This window comes from Betta splendens, chromosome 4 (assembly GCF_900634795.4).
Source record: "Betta splendens chromosome 4, fBetSpl5.4, whole genome shotgun sequence".
Lineage (NCBI taxonomy): Eukaryota > Metazoa > Chordata > Actinopteri > Anabantiformes > Osphronemidae > Betta > Betta splendens.
Window position 1 is genome coordinate 15,040,598 of NC_040884.2, and position 19,161 is coordinate 15,059,758.

Here is a 19,161-nt window from a genome sequence, read left to right on the forward strand (position 1 = left end):
TGTTTGTGTAAGTGGAGAGGCCCAGTGCTGAAGTGAATTTAGTCTGTGTAAAGTGTGTGTGGGCAGTTGGACAGACTCATGAGCGTTTGCAGGTGTGCGTGAGGGAAGAGAACAAATGTGTGTGTGTGTGTGGGGGGGGGGTCTTGGTCTTCTTTAGCGTCAGGTCAGGACTCACACACACACATACAGTAGACAGACAGCGCTAATATCCATCTTGACCTTATCGGTGTGATATTCACATGCCAGAGTCATTTGCGGAGGCGCGTCGTTCCGCTGACACCATCGCCTTCTTCCGGGGCGAGGCGTGAATGCACGGACTCGCATCCTCATCAGCATGACCACAGGGCAAAAAAAAAAATCTCACCTTTTCCTGTTTGTCATTCAGAGGCCGGAGCAGCCTCGTTGACGTGATTGCATCTCAGCTCGCAAATCAAGAGACAATGGGGCGGTAATTTTTCAGCAAGCTCTCCTTCATCCGCCGGCTTAATCATGCGTCTACGCTTTGATTGGCTGAGTGTCGTGGCTGGGGATTTGATTGGTCAATTTATTCACTTGTCTTGTATCATGCTTGTGCAGCCTAGGGCGATTCTCCTCAGACCACAGCAGCACATTGCATTCTTTGAATGTGAAAACCCATCCATATACGCCAGTATTGTACGACATTATGACGCCTGAGTGTGTGATCCAGCGCTCTGTTGTTGAGCTGTGTAAACAGGCAGTAATTGCACTATGTAGCGAGGGAATAATGCCACTGGGTTGAAACCTACCGATCAGCAAATCTGCGATAAGCGCTGTGTGTGTGTGTGTGTGTGTGTGTGTGTGTGTGTGTGTGTGTGTGTGTGTGTGTGTGTGTGTGTGTGTGTGTGTGTGTGTGTGTGTGTGTGTGTACTCGGTGGGGGCCCATGTAAATGAACACCTGTACGTCAGCTTAATGTCCTCTTCGATTAAGTCTCTGATTCCGTCTGCTCAGCTAATTGCAAGGACTAGCGTCGGCGTTGGTGCGCGGTGGGCGCCATGGTAACGCACTAACGTCGCAGCCACGCGCACGTTTCTAGATTTCATTTTTAAGTAAGTCCACTGATCATCGTCCACGGCGCCGGTGACACACACCATCAGCTCCTTTCCCACCGTCGTCTGTCTCTCCATCCCATTCAGTGTTACTCTCATTCACCTCCTCTCATTCTTCTCACTCAGTCCTTTGTTCTCTTTTATTCAACCTGCTGTGCCTCCTATTCCCAGCTGGAGGATGCCATAGAGAAAGCATATTGATTTTTTCTCTTCGTCTGTGCGCTCGCCGCACGGGCTCTGGATGGAGAAACGCCAGGCTTTGGGGGGGGTTGAATAACAGGGCTGGTGGTATGTGCAGACAGAAAGGAGGGAAATAACAGGGAGAAAGCCACATGTGGCTCCTCACGCTGAAGTGATGAGCAGGAGACGCGGGTCCAGCCCATTCATCACTTGGTTCCTTCACATTTTATTGGTCTCTTTTTCTTCTTCTTCTCTGCTTTCTTCTTCTCCTCTCTCTCTCTCTCTCTCTCTCTCTCTCTCTCTCTCTCTCTCTCTCTCTCTCTCTCTCTCTCTGTCTCTCGCTTCGTGATTTACCTTCCACGTGGAATTACTTCTTAAGGCTCCTTTTTTTATTATTTCTGTGGAGAGAGGTGATCTGTGATTACCAGAATCATTTCCATTTGCCTATTAGAGACAGGGGATCAGTGGATAAAGAGGAGGAGGCCAGAAGACGAGGTGTTTTCATTGCAGCTGACTCACCACACTTTATTTTCTTTGCTCCACTGTTTATTTCGGGATGTGTTTCATCCCAGGGTCCAGCCACAGCATCTCGATCTACTCATTTTTCCTACCTGGCTATTACGAGCACCCCCCCCCCATCTCTCATTGATCCCTTTTTACTGTGGCCAGGATTTGTGTTCAGTTCTTTCAGCCACAGCGAAGCTCCACGTGAAACTTCTTCTCGCGCCAGAAGCGAAACAAGGGCCGGCAGAACAGAGAAAATGGTTGATTGTAGATCCCTCGCACCTGTAAAGTCTCAACTGCTCTCTTGTATTTATAGGTTTTTTTTTTTATATTTTAGTGTTAAATTATTTAATTCTCTGCAGGAGCTTTGAGAACTCAAAATATTTTTCTCTGAAGTCGGAGTCGAAGTTGATTTTTAAAAGAACGGCTGGCATTGTTGAGTTGTATTAGTTATCATTCACCCCTGCTGCTCATCATGGAGATACTGTTTCTGTCAAGAGCCTGTAATTAGGGCCCTGTTACCTGTCCACTGCTCTATAAAGTGATTCAAGTGGAGAGCAGAGCCCGTGAGAAGCAGCAGGTAACCAGCAGCACATACGTCTGACACGTGAACACCGCCTGCACTCCTAATGAATCCCGGCGCAGAGGCTGTGTGAGCAATGAGAAACGTGGGTGTTTCACTGGACGCTGTTTTAATTAAGTCGCACTCTCGATTAAAGACTCGAGCTGCACAGGTCAGTGTTTGTTTCCTCGCCTGTCTCCCATCGTGGCTGCTGTTTCATCAAGAAAGGCGCTGACGTCCATTCATTAGATTTACCTCCACCTACGTGAGCATGGGCCGCTACCGTGATTTAATAGCGTCGCACGCTCCTCTGTCTAAGTCAAACTCTCATCTCATGCTCCTGCACAGTAACAGGATAAATCCCATCATCAGGCCAGTGCGTTGCAGCAAATTTCATTTTCTGTCTTTCGGCGATTCGTCTTTGTTTTATTTATCTTTCCTCTCCCCACTCTCCTGCTCGCTCCATCCCACGCTGCCACCGTCGTGATGGAGATTGATGTTCAAGTTCTAATTAGCATCTGCTTTGGTATGCACGCTGCCAGTCTGTCCGGTCCTGGCCCTCCAATCAGTTAGCAGACATGACAGGTCTTGTCCAATCAGATTAAAGCCAGTGGGACAGGCTTCCTGTGTGGAGCTGTCACTCCACATGACCTCTGGGCCCTGCTGATGGATGGGATTTGGGCTAGAAGAGCCAAATCATGTACCCTTGAATTTTTTAAAATGTTTATCATGCAGTATATGAAGGTGTGGAGAAATTAGATCATATTCGTTGGACCAGGGAGACCCAGAGTAGTGCTGCTGGAGAGAAACCTAGCTTCACTGTACTTGTTGTCCTCAGGTGGATAACATGTCAGAGTTACTAGACATCTACGAAGAAGCCTGACTGTAAATAAAATATACTGTATCACCAAATGGTTTTTGAGCACTAATATAAACAGAAGCTCATGTTTAGTTTGAATTTGTGCATACATGACAAAGCAGTGTTCAAAATCACTGAATAGAAGCACAGTAGAAGCAGGATTTGTGTCATCCACCAACAGGAATGTGGAACATTAACACAATAAGAGCATATACAGCACTGTACTGTATGTCTGTGGACTGTGGGAGGAGACCCACGCAAGAGAAGCAGTAAAAGCAGCAGGTTCAGCCCTGTGGCCTTTAACCTGTGGAGTACATGGATGCATCGCTTACACAAATCTGCAGGCGGAAGAGAATCATTTCAAATTCTTTGCATTAAAATGAATCTTCAGAATCTGCAGTAAAATGACAGAATGCCGACTAAACCTTGTTACCTCTGGAGCATCCAGTGGGAGGCCGGGCAGGTCAGTGCCTTGATATTTACAGGCTGTTGTCATTGCTCATACAAATGTACTGTAGGTTTGACATTTTGTAAGTCAAACAGTTCTTCGCTTGAAGGATGGTTTCATTGTATCATTACTGCAGCGTTCCGCACATCCGGGGACGAGAACGACTGGCTCTTGGGCGGTGCCTGTTTCCAAAGCCGTTTCTCTCAGCTGCCTAATTGGACTGTTGATGAGCACACACCCCATCCTGGTGACTTAGGCTTTTGTTTTTATTTATCACATCCTCCGTTTCTTCGCCTCCCTCCCGCGTGTGAGCGTCTCCGCCGGTGCGTGTGCTCGCATCAAAGCCACCGTCTTCTTCCCCTGTCCCAGTTACATCACTCCATCTCTGCCTCCGCCCGCTCCGAGCCCCCCCGCCCCCCGCCACCCGCCCTCGCTCTCAGCGTGTCATGCTCCTCCGCCGTCCTCCAAGCGTTTGAAGGAATTTTGCTGCATCACGCTTAAAAAGAAAAAAACCTGACAGAGAGAGAAGTTGCCACTCCGTTTGGCAACAACGCCCAGTGTGTCCTGAAGCCCGGAGTTCAGGTTAAAGAAAAAAGCCGAGCCAACAGCTTTACCGTCGTCTTTGTTGCACATGCGGCCAAAAACAAAGCAAAAGTAATAATAATGTAGCATAAAGAATATGGCACGTAAGCTGCAGCATATTGTGCTGCAGATTCCTCAAAAGCTGTGTGGGTATTTAGTGTGAGCCCTGCAGTTTTGCTGGCACTGCCTCTTTGATCAGTCGTCCCTTTTTGCAGGCTGTATTTGTGTGTGCTCGCGTCCCGCTGGTTCACGTCATTGGCTGGCTGCCTGGCGGTGTGTCTACCAGGGCTGTGGCACTCATTAGCACCTGTGCTGACATGACTGGCATCTCATCTGAGCCTTGTTTTCCTCCCTCTCTCTTTGTTTCTTTGTGTGTGTGTGCCTCCTGCCCACCGTGCCCAGTTTGCTTTGACGTCTCTGGCTTTCCCTTAAGTCTCCTTCCACATCCCTCTGTGCTTTGCTCTCCATCTTTCGCTGCTCTGTTCCTCTTCCTCTGTCTCTCTCCCTACCAGGGGTTTTTAATTAATGGCGAGCCATGATGCTTATCTTATCAGCAGATCACTGCTTTCTATTAAGTACACACTGACAGAGCTGGGAGACTGCAGGGGATGGATGCCACACACACACACACACACACACACACACACACACACACACACACACACGCACGCACGCACGCATCCTGTCTCAATATGGCCACATACACAAACACAAACAAACTGCCCTGATGGTATCTGGCTCTGTAATTTAAGCAGTGTTGTTTGAGGGTCTCTCCTCCTAAATCCCCTAAATGCCCCGGGAATCCCTGCGTCTTCCTCCCTCCCTCCCTCCCTCCCTCTCCCTACCTCTGCTCTACCTCCCTCCTTCAGCCCTGCTTTCTGGCTGAATGAACACTCATCATCCGGCCGATAAAGAGCCGTCCACGCTAGAGCCGGCTTTATCTTCGGAACCCATGTTTGCCCCCCCCCCCGAACGCATCGCTTTCCACAGATGTTTCATAAACCACGTTCACTCGATCCGACAGCGATGAGAGCGTGGTGTCGAGGCGTCGTTTTCCACCGCAGCAACTGCAGGCACCCGCTCGCGCTCCTTTATCCCATCAATTTTAACTCCTCAGGCAGGTCAATTATCCTATATTCACCACATTCTCATGTTTTGGGGAGGGCAGCTCGGAGCTAGCAGGCAAAATAAATCGTTTTTCTCAATCGCTTGATGGGGATTAAAGTGAGCCGCATTTTGGCACAGAACAGTGAGCGTGAAGGCAGAAACAACAAAATCAATCCTCAAACACCACAATCGATGGAAGCCACAAAATTCCAACATGGGTTTTCCTCAGATCACATTCGGAGCTGACAGTTCTCTGAAAGCGCTGAGAGGGAAAAAAAAGGCCAGAAAATGGGTTATTGGAGAAAATATTACCGTAGATGGTGGAAACACACACTGGTGTACACACAAGCACTCAGTCGCCCACACTTTCCCAGACGCTCATAATTTCCTCATTTAGGGGACTGTTGCAAAACAATTATCAGCAGGGGATAATACAATAAAGGAGACTATTTCCTGGGTATTACCACGGGACAAAACATTTATTTCATTTTGTCCAGTGTGCTCATATGTCGCAAACCCCTGATGGTACAAAGGGCAGAAGATAACCGAGTACTGCTGTGCAGTTCCGAAAACTTTCCAAGTTTTCTCCCTGTCTGTCAATTCTGTGTGAACCTATAATAAAAATGACCCGCAGCTATGTGTTCTGTAGTCGCTTTGGATTCAAAGTGCCTCTGCTTGTCGTGTCCCGCCGCAGAGAGTTCGGGTGGAGAGATCCGGAGCTGCCGGAGGTGATCCAGATGTTGCAGCACCAGTTCCCATCGGTGCAGTCCAACGCTGCGGCCTACCTGCAGCATCTCTGCTTCGGAGACAACAAGATCAAAGCTGAGGTTTGTACACGCAGCCGTGTGTGTGTGTGTGTGTGTGTGTGTGTGTGTGTGTGTGTGTGTGTGTATGTGTGTGTGTGTGTGTGTGTGTGTGTGTGTGCGCTCCATCGCTAACACTGTGTTTTCTATGGAGTTGTCACAAGTTGGCTTCTAAAAAGCAATTTGGGAAAGCAGCCCCTTTGGGACTTTCTAATAAAGCCTTTAATAAGGCGAGTGGCTCTCCGTACGTAACCAAACCAACACATACACAAAGTCTTCTTTCTTCGAATGCACAACCCGCCCACGCCCGCCCTATATCGCTCCCAGAATCAATTTAGCAGTACACGCAGGCGAGGACATTGACAGTTTCTTTGCTCACAGAATTTATTTCAGCGGAGTCCCTCAATAGTCACTACTGCAGCCACATTGGCTAAAATGCCCATTCACAGGCAGACAAATGAAGGAACAGTGCGGCCGGGTGTGTAGTTCAAACACTAGGAGGAACAGTGACAGTAAAAACCCTCCGACGTCACTCTTCACTGACTTTTGAGTGAAGCATTCATGATTAGCGGCCAATAAGGTTTCAGGTGGAGATGATGAAGGCCAAAGTGAGTTTCTTATTCCTCACCCATCTGGTTGCCCAACATATATCAATCACGTCTTTATTAAGGGTAAACATGGTGGACGGTCACCCCTGAATGAATCGATGGAGAAGCTTTTCATCCAGCGTGAAGCAGCTGTGGACACCAGACACCATCACAATAAGCCACATTCATTTCTAAACGTTTATTTACACCTGAAGCCTGACTCACGTCGCCCCGCAGCCCGCCTTGCGCCGCTTCATCTGAATAAACTCCCCACCTGCTCGCGCCTCTGCTCCCATCTGCGCGGCGTGCGCGCCGGGCGCTGCACCAAAACGCACAGACAGGCAGCGTGAAACTCAAGGTCAGGGGGCGACGGGAGCGCTGCCTGCGCCGGTCATTATAATCAGCGGCGTAATTAGAGGTTTCTGTCTCTCGTGCACAGTCTCTCCTCCTCGCTCGCTCGTTCCCACCATAATAACCCATGGTAGCTCGCTGGGGTCCTCGGTAAACGCCATCCCGCTGACTCTGCGTTTCCTTCGGGCTTCTTTATTTTTCAACATCATAATCAGTTTTTTGTTGTTGCCGGTGTGCTTAAGCAGAACTGGGACGCCCTTTGATGGGGTTCTGTAACAAGTCAGTGATAACTCTTTCTTGTCTTCATCCAGCCTTTGAATTTTCAGTCGCCGTTAGCAAGAATCTGTTAATTGATTTGTTAGTGATCAATATTCTTTTTGTTGTTTGCTTCACATAAAATGTGCATCCAATAATTTATAACAGAGCTTCCTGGGCAGGTTGACAGTAACATCCATTACCTGTCCCTATTGACTTCCATCATGGTTTAGTCAGCAAGATATGTTTAACTTTGCTTGACACAGGCATTTTTCCAATCAGCCAACAGTGAAGTGTGACAAGTGTGAAGGGCAAAACTATGGAAGGTTATGGGATATTCCTGAAATAACTGAATACGCAAGTCATGTTTGAACTTCATCAAAGTAAAATATAGCATAAAAACAGTTTTGTTTTTAATGAATACAGAGCAGGATGCAAAGATACGGTGCCTGTAATAAGGCACTTCCAGTCTAATAATAGTTCACACTTAATAGACCTTATTTGTCCTGGAGTCCTATAATTTAGAATCCTTTCAAATACACATACTGGGTGTCACACAGCTTTCTAGCAATTTCCTCATATCACGGGTTATTTAAAGTGCTGCTTAGTGACCGAGTTGCGTGCACTCGCCTGTTTTTAAAATACCCTCTGACAGCAGCCGCTGAATATGCACATCACTGGCAAATTACATGACAGTTTTATTATCCTGGGATTCATAACAAAGCAGCGGCAACACTGGTCCATTTTGTTTTGGGTTCCCAGACGGGTCTTAAATTGGGAAGCGTCTTGACGTTTCTGCTGAACAGTTTAGAGACAAACACAGGTCTCGATTAGCTTTTTTTTGGTTGACGTGAATATTTATTATTTATTTATCGCTGCTTTTCATTGAACTAACATCGAATCGATTATGTGGTACTGCCTAACGGCAGTAAAGTGTGCATGAATGGCTTTGAGGGCAGGTAACAGGATGACACGTGAAGATGCAGCTGCGGTTGCGATAAGGTGGAAATGCAAATCAATGATTTCAATCCCAAGTGTCACTGTCCAGCTCTTTTATGAGATAAAGTGTCTCTATTGATTGACCTCCTGCTTTACAAACTCCTGACTCTAATTAGCTTCTGCTCATGTCATTAGCCAAGAGGTTACTGGCTCCAGCCTGAAGTGTGAGTCGTTGGGATTGTAATCAGCGCAGAAAGGAACAAGACACTCGGTTGTGTGTTGCCAGTAAAGGGCATGAGCACGTGTGTGTTTGGATTAGTTGTGTGCGTCCAGTCAGATGTGCAGATACAGAGTGTAGTAGATGAGCGTCTGCGTGAGTCTGACCTCTACTCCCATCACAATGGGCGGATTCCGCTTCAGCCTCATTTACAGTTGCTCTACAAGCTCACAGTAAATCCCTGCACGCATGCACAGACTTAGATACGCATGATCAAGCAGTTACCTACGCTGGTCACACACACACACACACACACACACACACACACACACACACACACACACACACACACACACACACACACACACACACACACACACACACACACACACACACACATTGACAAGGAAGCTGGTGTACACCGATGTGTAAGTGCACACTCACACACAAAGTTGGGTCCCATCAGTAATTCGTTCTGGGGGAGCAGCCTTGTCGATATCCATTTACCCAGCAGGCAGGGTTGGAGAGCGAGGGACGTGCCCCCTTGACTCTGTCATTTCCTCCCCTTGCTCCTTTTTACAGTGTGTTTGGGATAAGCAGCGTGTTGGGAAACCTCTGCTTCAGATTCATTCTAACAATTACCTCTTATATTTCACAGTTCCTGTCAATGATAAAGAACTTTTAAATGATTCTTCATTATACTGTAATACAGGACCTTGAACGCTGGTTGATGTCCTGCAGTCTCCAGGGCTGCCACTGGCTTCAAACCGCCCAGTTGGGTGCAGCGATTACACATAAAGTGCAGTGTTTTGCAGTATTGCACAGGGGTATCTGCCGTTTCCTGTATCCAGCACATGCCAGCTATGTCATTTCATAACCACACAGGTCAGAAGTCAGATCTAACCACAAAACAGCGTCTGTGGAGCTTTTGCTAATATGGAAGTAGATGCTTCCGTATCCGATGACAGCATCTACTGTAACGGGAGCTCCACCGCCACTCGTATGTTTCATTTACATTCACAAAATCTGGATCATGCATATTATATTGTGGGTTGAACAAGATCTTTTTTAGTCTGGCAGCCTCTGTGAGTCCCTTGAGTGGTGCCCATGTTGCATATCTGTGCTAACCGTGCACATGACTGACATCTGGGGTCTTACACCAAAATGGCAATATGAATTGAATGATAAAATATGAAGTTTGTCATATGAATACATTTTGCATTTCTCTTCCTCAGTCTCAGCCTCTTCCTGTTTTCCTAAACCGTCCCTCAGCTCCTCCAGCTCTCCTCTCTTCTCATTAACTTTCCTTTCCTCACATTTTTATGCCAACCTTGCAGCCGCCCTGAACATGTGCTCAACGGGAAAACGCAAACCAGACAAACACGGCAAACGATCCCCATTAAACACCGCGGCGTTATTGCATCCGTCCTCACTCTTTACCCAGTGTATCACACTGTGTCCACTCTAATCACTGACTTCAATTCAGAAGCAGTAACATACATTTGGTCCCAGTGTACATTACGTAAGTGCGTCTGCTTTAATTAGAATATGTTCATAGCCTTTTTGTTTTTGACATAAGCAGGCCAGCTTTAGTTGGAGAAAAGCCTCTTTAATCAGTGACGTCTTTTTGTCCCTTAAGCAAAAGCGTGGTTAATCGCTTACCTCGGGGCTTTTCTGCCCTCTAGTTAACCTTCAAAGCCCCGGCGTGGTTCCAACTTCAAACTCGATTACCACTGACGCTAAAATGTTGGTAATATGATAATATCAAACTACAGGGGACCAACCTTTCAACAACATATACATGCACGTTGCCACTCTGGGATTATTAAGCACTCTCTTCGCCCCCTGCTGTGAACACCAGCAGTCGGAGTTTCTCTCTGTTCCCGAATCACAGCCTCGTCGCACATTCTCACCAGCTGCGAGTCGTACTGTTCGTCGGGCCCCAAGATTAGCCGCGTCTCTCCCTCGGAACAATATTTGCTAGTTACAGGTTAATGCCATGTTTGGCCCAGTTTAGAATGCTCAGGAGGGAAATGTTAGCCCACGGCCAGGAACTCAATTAGCTGAAGGTTGAAAGGCTCTAAAACGCGGTTGGCCTCGGGCTAAGCGAGGGTGGAAACACAAGGCCTTGCATGTGTGCCGGCGTAGAGGGTGCGACACACGTTCGCTTTGTCTTCTCCTCACACGCGAGGAGTAAACCGTCTATTAATGATTAATGCTGACGTCCCATATGTGGCGGCTCACACACTTGTTAGGGGTTTACACGCCGCCGTCCCGGGTACAGTGCGTGTCGCCGCTACCTGCTTCTTACACCAGCACCACATCTGATCCCAGGTGTCACCGCTGCTAACGGTTACCGCCGCGGCGCTGTCACCATGGGTTACCAATAGCCGTGACGGGACCGAACAGAGGGAGACAAAGACAAATCAATCTTTGCTTCTAATCTCCTGTACACGGGTTGGAGGAACAGGCGAAAACTGCTAGGTGGCTCAGAGGCAACGCAACGTAATGGCGCTGTGGTTTTGTCCCGGCAGAGCCGGGACAAAAAAGGCCCGTTTGGGGAATTGTGTGGTCAGTGGAGCAAGGTCAGTTTGTCATTCGCTGCATTGCTCCGTCCGCTTTAATTGAAAAGATAAGCAAAGCCATTTTGCTCGATAAACTACTGCTGTGTCATCACACACCTCCCTCCCCCCCCCCCCAACACGCACACACCCGCCGTACTTGCCTTATGTTTGCCGTCGCTCTCCCTTCTTCTTCGTTGCGTCTCTCTACCTGCGCTGCTCACGTCCGTACATGTACGTAAGCGCCCGTTCCCAGGTTCATTACTTAAACGTGCCAGATGTGCGGCGACGTCATGGGACACCTACCGACGGGTTCCACATGTAGTAGAAAGGACTGTTCCTGACAACCTGTCTGCATGGTAAGCACCATCTTGCGTGATGAAACATCGACTAAGAATTATTCTCTTCAGCTCTTAACATCTCAGGTTGGAAGAGGGAACATACGGAAAAATGATTTTGTGTTTGAAACCTTATATTTATTTATTTATTTGTTTTATATATGGTGTTTTTTTTACTTACTGTATCTGGTTGAGTAACATTGCCTGTTGCAGCAGTCCAGAGATTAAAAATAGAAGCTTGAAAGACTGTCTCTCTCTCTCTCTCTCTCTCACACACACACACACACACACACACACACACACACACACACACACACACACACACACACACGCTACCTTTACTGATTTCCCGGTGATCACAGCAGCCCACGGCCTTTCTGTGATTAGCACAGCACCTCTGTCTACTGGACTAAACCGGGAAAGAGTGAGGGGGCTGCCTTTTAAAAGCACCAGCGTGGGGGGAGGGCAATGTGCGCAGCACCACGGGGGAAGGCATTAAGTGTAACACCACAGTGACCGCATTGTGATTCCTACTGGGTAACAGCCCTGACTGCTTTGTCTTCTCACATAATCAGCATGTACTAATAAATTAGCAAACATCACCTTGTTGTTCGCTGTAAGTTTAGCAGGTAATTATTACGTCTTAAAATAATATATATAAATACATATACAAACATTTTAAATTGTATTTTGCATAAAATCAGTCACATATCTGTGTATATACTTTTCCTTTGAGATGTTTACAGCTTACAGGTATGAATTACATCTACGGTTACATCATTTTTCATGTACTGTATATGAATAGCACTGAAAAGAAATGTGGTACTGCGGGTGTCAGAGATCTTTGTCAGTGTAGATGAGTGATAAGGTGAGAACAGTCATCCGCCCCCAAGCTTATGATGATGGATGTCAGTGTGTGATGTCTACTGTATATGAAGTCATGTTTGGCTGATTACGTTTTTGATTTGATGTATAATTCATGCAGGAAGGAAACCATTCCTTTATTTTATTGATCTGGTTGCTTTGATATTCAGATCCGCAGACAGGGAGGCATCCAGCTGTTGGTCGACCTGCTGGACCACAGGATGAGCGAGGTGCACCGCAGTGCCTGTGGAGCCCTGAGGAATCTGGTGTATGGCAAGGCCAATGACGAGAACAAGGTGGCCCTGAAGAACTGTGGAGGTATTCCTGCCTTGGTTCGCCTGCTGAGGAAGACCGGAGACGTGGAGATCAGGGAGCTGGTCACAGGTACAGTGACAGATACACACTTGTACTGTAGGATAATTCATATGCCTGCCCTTTAGTCTGCAGCACATTCAGCTCTTTAGTGTCTAGTTAGAAGCACAAGAACATGCTGTACCAATTTAGAAAGTTCTCTCACTTGGCCTTGGCATTAATAGTTGACGGTTTCCTTTTTTTATTATCTCTCTTTGGTTGTACTAATCAGAAGTTTCAGTCTAACACAGCACAGCTTTATGTTTGTGTTTTTATTAACATTATCATATTGTCATCCCACCGGCAACAGTTGGGTTTTATTACCGCTGGTCAGTGTTGCTTTAACCTTGAATTACCAGTACATGTACACACCCACACACGAACTTCATGCATAAACGCACTTACTGTAAATGGACAAATACTGTGTAGGGACATATAAAATGTTTGTGTAGGCAAAAGATGTATAGAGCAAAGCGACCATAAGCACACACATGGGCTGGAGAGTCAAGCTCCAGCGCTCCTGATTTCTTCTTTATTTTATTTTTTGCATTATGCCTCCCACTAAGAATTTCATATTCTACTTGAGACCTGTAGGGCAGCAGAAAACAATAACACATCATTACATCTCTCGCTGTCTTAGACATACACTGAGCACCTCGGGCACAAGCTGTATCCGCGCAGAGGTACTAACTTCCTGTAATAAATTAACTCCCCTTCAAAATACTGGAGAGGTCGCACTGATGGAAGAAAAAAAACCTAACTGCTAAGTTGCAGCGGAAATTTTTATTAATTACTAGAAAATGTTCACCTTTTAAAATGTTTTTCATTCTTCAGAGTTCAGAACGCATATTTTCACCTTTTCAAAACCTGAAAAGTGTCACATTATTAAAGTTATTATGTCCTTGAAGAGAGAGAAATCTATATTTTAATTGAATATTTGTAAGAAGGTTTTTATTATCCATTTTAATTTTTGGCTACTTAGTTTTTGCTTTTTCACATCTCTACTTTTTCTCTCCTACACTGACGTACTTCTCCACTATCTGTCGTCCTGCTCTGCACACTTCTCTTTTATCCACATCGTCATATCTGTATGATTTTCTATAATCATTTTGTGTCGTTGCCTTGAGCTTGAGTGCGCGTACAGGACTCCAGCCTCCACTGTTCCTTCCTCTTTGCTTAGAAACGAGCCGTCTCGGTTTTACCAGGTTCGCCCTGAGATAAGAGAGACGTGCAGGCGTGTGCAGGAGGAGCGGACATTTTCACAGATAACACGCGCAGATACCAACACACCAGACACACAAACACACAAAGCAAGCAGACACATGCACACGCGTGTCAGTGCGGAGAATTCAGCGGGGTCCCCTCATGTTCAGTTTGATCTCTGATCCCATTGTTCTTCAGTGGGATGAAGCACACACACACACACACACACACACACACATCCATCCCTAGACACGTCCCCGTAGGTCACTTGGTCCCCGAGAGAAGGGGACAACAATGACGCCAGGCAGGCCACCGAGGGCCTCCGTCAGACGCCTCAAACGCTGATAACAAGCCTCTGCAAAGAGGAGCTTAGCTTATTATGACACAGTGACAAAGTAGACATCTGCCACTGTGATCTCTTTGGCCTGATGAGTCTCCAGATTGGCTGGTTTGCTACTGTACCATCAGTATCCGCTCAGGGATGCACAGATGTCAGACTGTACAGGACAAGATAGTTTTGGCTCGTAAAGACAGGATTGTCTGTCTATTGCTGAGACTATTTATTTATTGCCTAGTAAAAGAGTACTGTGAGTATCTCATGTTACTTTATGTACCTTCAGTATGTATAATTACTTCAAGAAGAACCAAGGCAAAGAGATTTTGTTTGTGGACATTGTTGACTGTTTTGAGATTTTAATTGTGCATTTTTGGCCCAAACCAGGTTTGTTTCAAACAGGGTTTGTCCTGAGCTTTGCAGCGATGCAGCTGTTCTACAGATTACACTGTATAGCTCTCCCTCCCTAACATGAGTGTCCACTACAGCATCTCCTCTCTGAGTGCCAGACTGATGCCTCTGCTCATTTCCATGATGAACTGCTTTAGATTACTAAGAGTCCTTCCTTCTCAATCAAGCATTCAAGTGCCACCGGCGCTGCTCATTAGAGAACTCTAAGTAAAGTTCGGTGCTGATGGATCGGTCAGGCGTGTTTAAGTTCTAATAGTTCAGGTGTTGTCATTTGTGTTTTTCTTGTTTATGTTCAGTGGGTTAGTAAATGACTTTAATTACGCTTTTTAATTAATTAAATGATAAACACTTGTCCCCCTTGTAACTACAGTATAGTTCTAAAAATCCTTTGATTGACCTTTTGACCTTCCTGCTCCTTTCTTGCATTTACAGCCATATATTGAAGTCTCTCTTTATTTGCCCCATTGAACAAACACCCTGCTGTAAATTACCATTTGAAACTGTTTAATTAGTGCTATGTTGGAAATAGATGATGGAATGGGTTTGGTGGTGGTACAGTCTGCTCCGTTTTATGCCACACTGCGCTGACAAACACATGCTATAATAAATTATTAAATGCTGCTCAGTAAGTGTAGAAGCCAATTTCAATCATTGACTATTTAGTCCAGGTGATGCTGCCGTTGGACTGAGTCTCTAGATGCTGTTGACTGGGCACTAGTTGGGATGCGCAGCTGCAGGAAGGCAACGCACTGTTCTCTCAGGCCAGTGCTGAGAATCCATCAAATGACTTAAGAAGCACTTTGGAAAAAGATAAACTACAGCAGCGTCTCTGCAGCGCAGTAGCAAGAAACTGGACTGTTCAGCTGCTGTGTACTTAAAGCTTAAGAATCTTTACTACAGTAATTAGTGCTTGAATGATCGGAAAGCGAGCACACGGCAGTCGTCCACTATTGGAGATGCATCTGGGCAGTGGGGCACGCTCCACTGGCGTACTGTAAATAGACTCAAAAAGTGACTGTGCTGGAGTAAATCAACCGTCTCAAGTGACAGCGGAGAGCCGCGTTCTTAGCATTTTACCCAGTCTCCATCTAGGTTGTGAGGTTCATACTTAGACGCGTCGTACCGGCTTCTCGGCCTGAGGTAAATGGGATGAAGCCGAGGCCTCCGGGTCTGTCGATCAAAGCCCGGTCGATGCAGAGGCTCAGGCGGCGCCGGCCGTATTCCCGAGCTCACCTTGAAGCAGCGGACCGTGGCGCACTGTAGCTCCGCTCCCGCTGTGTCTAAAAATGGCTGCTGCTGTAAGGAGGAGGACTGACGCAGAAAGCCATGCGTGTCCAAACGGGTGCAAACACCTTCAATTTGTAATTCTTAGCTTGTAATTATTGTAAAAACAAGCTCAGCTTATAGTCTTTCGCTTTTGGAAAATGAGGCCAAGTGTGCATAATGGCAAATAACTCAAAGTGCTGATTGATATTCCACGCGTCTCTGTTTGCACAACGGTATCAGAATGAGAATAAAGACCCGCGGAGACTCGATTGCGAGTTAATGTGTGAGCACAGTGACCCGCGTGCGAGCTTTTAGCGTCGCCTCCAAACCGCCGCTGACAAATGCCGCCGCCGCAGAGCTCTGCTGGAACTCGTGTGCCGTGACTCCGGGCCATGAATCGCTGCTCTGTGTCGGCGTCCAAGTCCGGAAAAAAAAAAAAAACACCGCTTCAATTTAAGTCAAAGCTCGTGGCGTGTTTTCAGGAATGCTAGAGGACAAAAGCGACTTGGAAGTCATTATGGTGACTTCTGTGGGGGAACGAGATACTGAACTGTACCTTTCCCAGGATGACTTTTTTTATCTGCAGCTAATATGCTGTAAAATCACCCTGCAGGTATTTCTCTGCACAACCTGCACTGTGGGAGGCCCTAGTGGGACTGAAAGCACCAGCGCAGGCAGCGGCAATTTAGCCACAATATGGGACTTTACCTTGAGCTGACAAATGTTTTCCACAAACCAAGTGCAGGTGGAATAGTTGTATGACCCTGGGGTAATGTCAGCAGTTGTTAACCTGCTGTCACCTGTATTCTCATCCAGTATCAGCGTTTCCTTTCTGATATGTCTGTTATGGCTCTTCGCAGACACATTAGCCACGTAATTTCGTCGGCTTTTACTCATCACCAGGTTCTGACCCCACGGCTAACTAATTCACATCGAGCTGCACAGATGAAGGCTGTTTAATAAAACATAGCCACTTGAGGCCCAACAGGCCTCACTCTCCCCTTACAAGTCATACGCTCATTTATGCATGAATTCATGCAATCATCTCCCTGCCCCCCCCCCCCCCCCCCCTCCCAGCGAACTGTCGGTCAAGCGTCTGAGGGGAGAAGAATGGATGGATACTTACACATGCAGCTGCCCAGAAACCCTCCAGTATGATGTCATTGTCTTTTGGTCACAGCCAGGGACAGTGGCTTAGTGAAGCATTGCTGATCAATGTTCCTGGAGCTGGTGTGTGTGTGTGTGTGTGTGTGTGTGTGTGTGTGTGTGTGTGTGTGTGTGTGTGTGTGTGTGTGTGTGTGTGTGTGTGTGTGTGTGTGTGTGTGTGTGTGTGTGTGTGTGTGTCTCAGCCTTGTATTTGGCCCATGGCAGACAGTGGCAGACACCACGTCCTTGCTCGAGAAATCAGTCGGGCAGAAATGTACTTTTCTGTTTGTCCTTTAAAGCGTTTATCTCTCTCTCCTTCTATAGAGGAAAAATGATCATCCTCTTCATTATCACCATCATGCACTGTTTTCATTCGCGTCTGTGTGAGTTGAGTGGCTAAAGGCCCCAGAGAACGCAGGAGACAGGATGTTGTCAGCTCATCAGAGGCAGCATTGTTTTAACATGATTGCAATCGCACACTGACAACGCTTACAACTCGAGAAAAAAATGCAGGAAGGAGCAGAGAGGCAAAAGGCAAGACAGCGTGTGAGGGTTTGTGTGTGTCTGTGCGTGTGAGCTGTACTGCGCTGTGTGTTTGTGTGTTTTACCTTGGACTCGAAAGGAGCCCACGAGAGAAGTGAGTAAGAGCGGGTAGAGAAAACTAGCGATGGGAAACAAGGAGCTGATTAGTGGAAGTGAAGGCGAATGTTGCTACACACACACACACACACACACACACACACACACACACACACACACACACACACACACACACACACACACACACACACACACACACACACACACACACACACACATTTGATTGCTGCCCAACAGCCTACAAGGTCACCGCCTTATTACCGCCCTTTTCTTCTGAGGCAAACACATATATACTATTTTTCTTTAACTCTCTTGCCTCTTTGCTCCTTTCAGCTTCACTTTCACTGTTTCTCTCCTACACTCACAAATGTGCTGTTACTGTACATGAGGGTAAAGTAATATAAAGATGCTTAGACATGTTTGGATTAATTGGAACACATATGTTGGCAGTGGATCAAAGGTAAATCTAGGTAAGAGTTCCTGACAGTCCAGTGATAAACTGATCAGGAGTTGATCCAGATGTGTTGGAATATTTAAATTTGCTCTTCACTCAATTCTTCCCCATCTAACAAGAGCTAGGTAAAAGTATCATTGTGCCCACTGTATTGTGGCATAACCAGATTTTAGCTTCTATTTTATTTCTGTGGCAACTGTGCAAATGAATGACATCTGTCATCTGGGACCCGGGACATCTGGAGTCTGACACCAAACACACGAGAGACAGTGACCTTCAGCACCGCAGCTTTTTATAGTTTGTGATATTAAAATGTGTCGCGTGTCTCGTCAGTAGTCTCAATCTGTTCCTGTTTTCCTCAGCCATCACTCAGCTCCTCCAGCTCTCTTCCCCTCTCATTAGTTTTCTATTTCCGTGTCTTTCATCTGAGTCGTTCTCTGTTTCGCGCGTGTTTAGCGCGTTGCTTTCCACCGCCGGCTCAAAAAGCAGCGAGGGCAAATGCGAGTTTTTTTAGTTTGTTTGTTTTTTTAATGCAATTTGCGCAAGTCTGCTGTTTTTGCACCCAACGAAAATTGCATTTTGTCTCCGGCCTGTTTTGGGAGTTTCCTGGCACCGAACAAAGCTGTTTGCGCCAGTGTGGGAGGAGAGACACAGCTGAGACTGAGTGTTGTCTTCATGCTCATTTTGGCACAAAATTGCATTCTCAGAGGCGGTTCAAAGTGCTTTACAGACAAAGAGGCATTAAGAACAATAACCAATAAAAAACTGACTCAAATTGATAAAGACAGGAGAAACATGGGTGCAGGCATCATTCGTTCCAGTACAATGAGTCAAAATGATTGAAGGCAGGAAGAATCTTGTGGTTTACAAGATATAGAAGGTATATTTACCTGTAGGAAGGAAATAAACTGCAATCAAACCAATCAGCCGACAGATTGCTCACTTTAGAGCTGGAAGTAGCTTGAATGTCTTCCTTTCTCCATGAGAAATCATGTCATCAAGTCATCTATGTGTTCACCTGGAGGGACTTCAAACCCTCGGGCTCCCATCAGGTCACAGCAAGACTGAGCGCCGCTCAGTTTGTTTGTTGTTTGTAACTTAACCGGTGTATGTTTGCTTTCACCAGAGTAAAAGCCGCTGATCATTCCTCAGCTCAGAGATGTTTTATACT

General features: G+C 46.5%; 1 protein-coding gene across 9 annotated transcripts in view; it reads left to right on the forward strand.

The window, feature by feature from the left end:
- ctnnd2a (catenin (cadherin-associated protein), delta 2a) overlaps window positions 1-19,161 on the forward strand; it is a 163,143-nt gene that overhangs the window by 105,787 nt on the left and 38,195 nt on the right. For all 9 annotated transcript variants that reach the window (XM_055508339.1, XM_055508337.1, XM_055508342.1 and 6 more), the window contains exons 13-14: window positions 6,005-6,137; window positions 12,396-12,609. In XM_055508339.1, coding sequence (XP_055364314.1) covers window positions 6,005-6,137; window positions 12,396-12,609 — 347 coding nt within the window. The remainder of the gene's footprint in view (window positions 1-6,004; window positions 6,138-12,395; window positions 12,610-19,161) is intronic.